At 38.3% G+C, this 1,442-nt stretch overlaps 1 protein-coding gene across 1 annotated transcript in view; it reads left to right on the forward strand.

Moving 5' to 3' along the window:
* Positions 1-325: 325 nt before the first annotated feature.
* The window catches only part of mark3a (MAP/microtubule affinity-regulating kinase 3a), a gene marked incomplete in the record, with an annotated part of 37,135 nt that continues 36,018 nt past the window's right edge, over positions 326-1,442 (forward strand). Inside the window, 1 exon segment of the mRNA XM_014022083.1 lies at positions 326-875. Coding sequence (XP_013877537.1) covers positions 825-875 — 51 coding nt within the window.

Below are 1,442 nucleotides of genomic sequence, written 5' to 3' on the forward strand. Positions count from 1 at the left end.
ATTATTAATACATATTATTTTAATCAAATCTGCACCTGTGGGTTAAGGTAAAATTTTATTTCTCCATTCTTCAATTCTCAATTTCTGTTTTTTTTTCTCATAAAATTACATTTTTAAATAATTTTCATTCAAACCTAATGATTCATTATGATTTCTTACGCAGCTTCAAAATTCATGAGTCAAATGTTGTAAGTTTAGTCAAATTAAAAATAGTTGTATAAGCGACAAAGAAAAAAGGAAAAACGCCGGTTTGCGTATGTCCGAGCACGTGACCGGTTCTTGAACGCACCGTAATCCCGCCCCGCCGCTCAGGAGCCATTTTGGTCCCACCTAGAACAGAACCGAGCCGCTTCTCTTCGGGCCGCTGGAGATGGACGGAACCGAGCCCGCGGAGAGTCTCCGCGTCTCCTGGACTTTTTGAATTCCTCTGGAAAAATCACCTCCGCGGATAAACGGGTTTAATCTGGGAGTGAAGATAAAACTAAACAAATAAAAACTGTCGCGATTTTTTTTTTTTTTTACGCCGACGGCCCCTTCACGGACCGCCCGACAAACGGACACTGATTTAATTTCACCTTTTCGGGTCAACAACCGGACACGGACGCGCCATGTAAAAACTGAAAACGGCCTTTTTTTAAACTCTTTAGTGAGTTTTTATTTGTTTCGTCTCATCTCAGCTGTTTGTCTCCAACACGTCCGGTCCGGTCCGGTTCGGAGAGAGTGTCACGATCCATGCTGAGGCTGTTTTTTCTCACACAGCTGCAGAGCGAAGCAACAACACTTTTATTTCCCGGCTGCCCGAGTTAAGATCAGGTCTGTCGAAGATGTCAACAAAAACTCCTTTACCCACACTGAACGAGAAGCAGACGGAAAGTGTGAGTAATTACACATATTTTAGCGTTTTACTTAGGTTTTTTTTGTGTGTATCTGTGAAAAATATATTAATATGAACGATAGTATCTGAAGGTGTTTTGTTTATTTTCGTAATATGACAGCTAATTTTCACACATGATGAAAATTAGCTGTCATACCAAACAACACAAAAATACACCCGTGATTTCACTATTTTCTATTCGGATTTTAAAACTCTGTAGATAATATTTAAAATTAACTTTGGTATTAATTTTGATTCCATTCAAGAGATATTTTAGGCCCAACTGCGAACAAAACTACAAGACTTTACCTGCTGCTTCTGGCAGGCAACAGTGGTTTCTGTTCTGAAATGTGATTGGCTGTCCCAGCTGTCACTGGAACGTTTCATCCAATCAGCTTCTAGATCCGAACTTTTTTCTTTATGTTCTCCCACCTCTGACATCCTGTAGTCACGTGTGCTTCCGGTCTGGATTTTTCAGAATTAAACGGATATTTATTTATTTATTTATTTATTTATTTATTTATTTATTTATTTAAGTTTTCTATTTGCCATTTTAACAATAAGTAAA

This window comes from Austrofundulus limnaeus, unplaced genomic scaffold (assembly GCF_001266775.1).
Source record: "Austrofundulus limnaeus strain Quisiro unplaced genomic scaffold, Austrofundulus_limnaeus-1.0 Scaffold318, whole genome shotgun sequence".
Classification (NCBI taxonomy): Eukaryota; Metazoa; Chordata; class Actinopteri; order Cyprinodontiformes; family Rivulidae; genus Austrofundulus; species Austrofundulus limnaeus.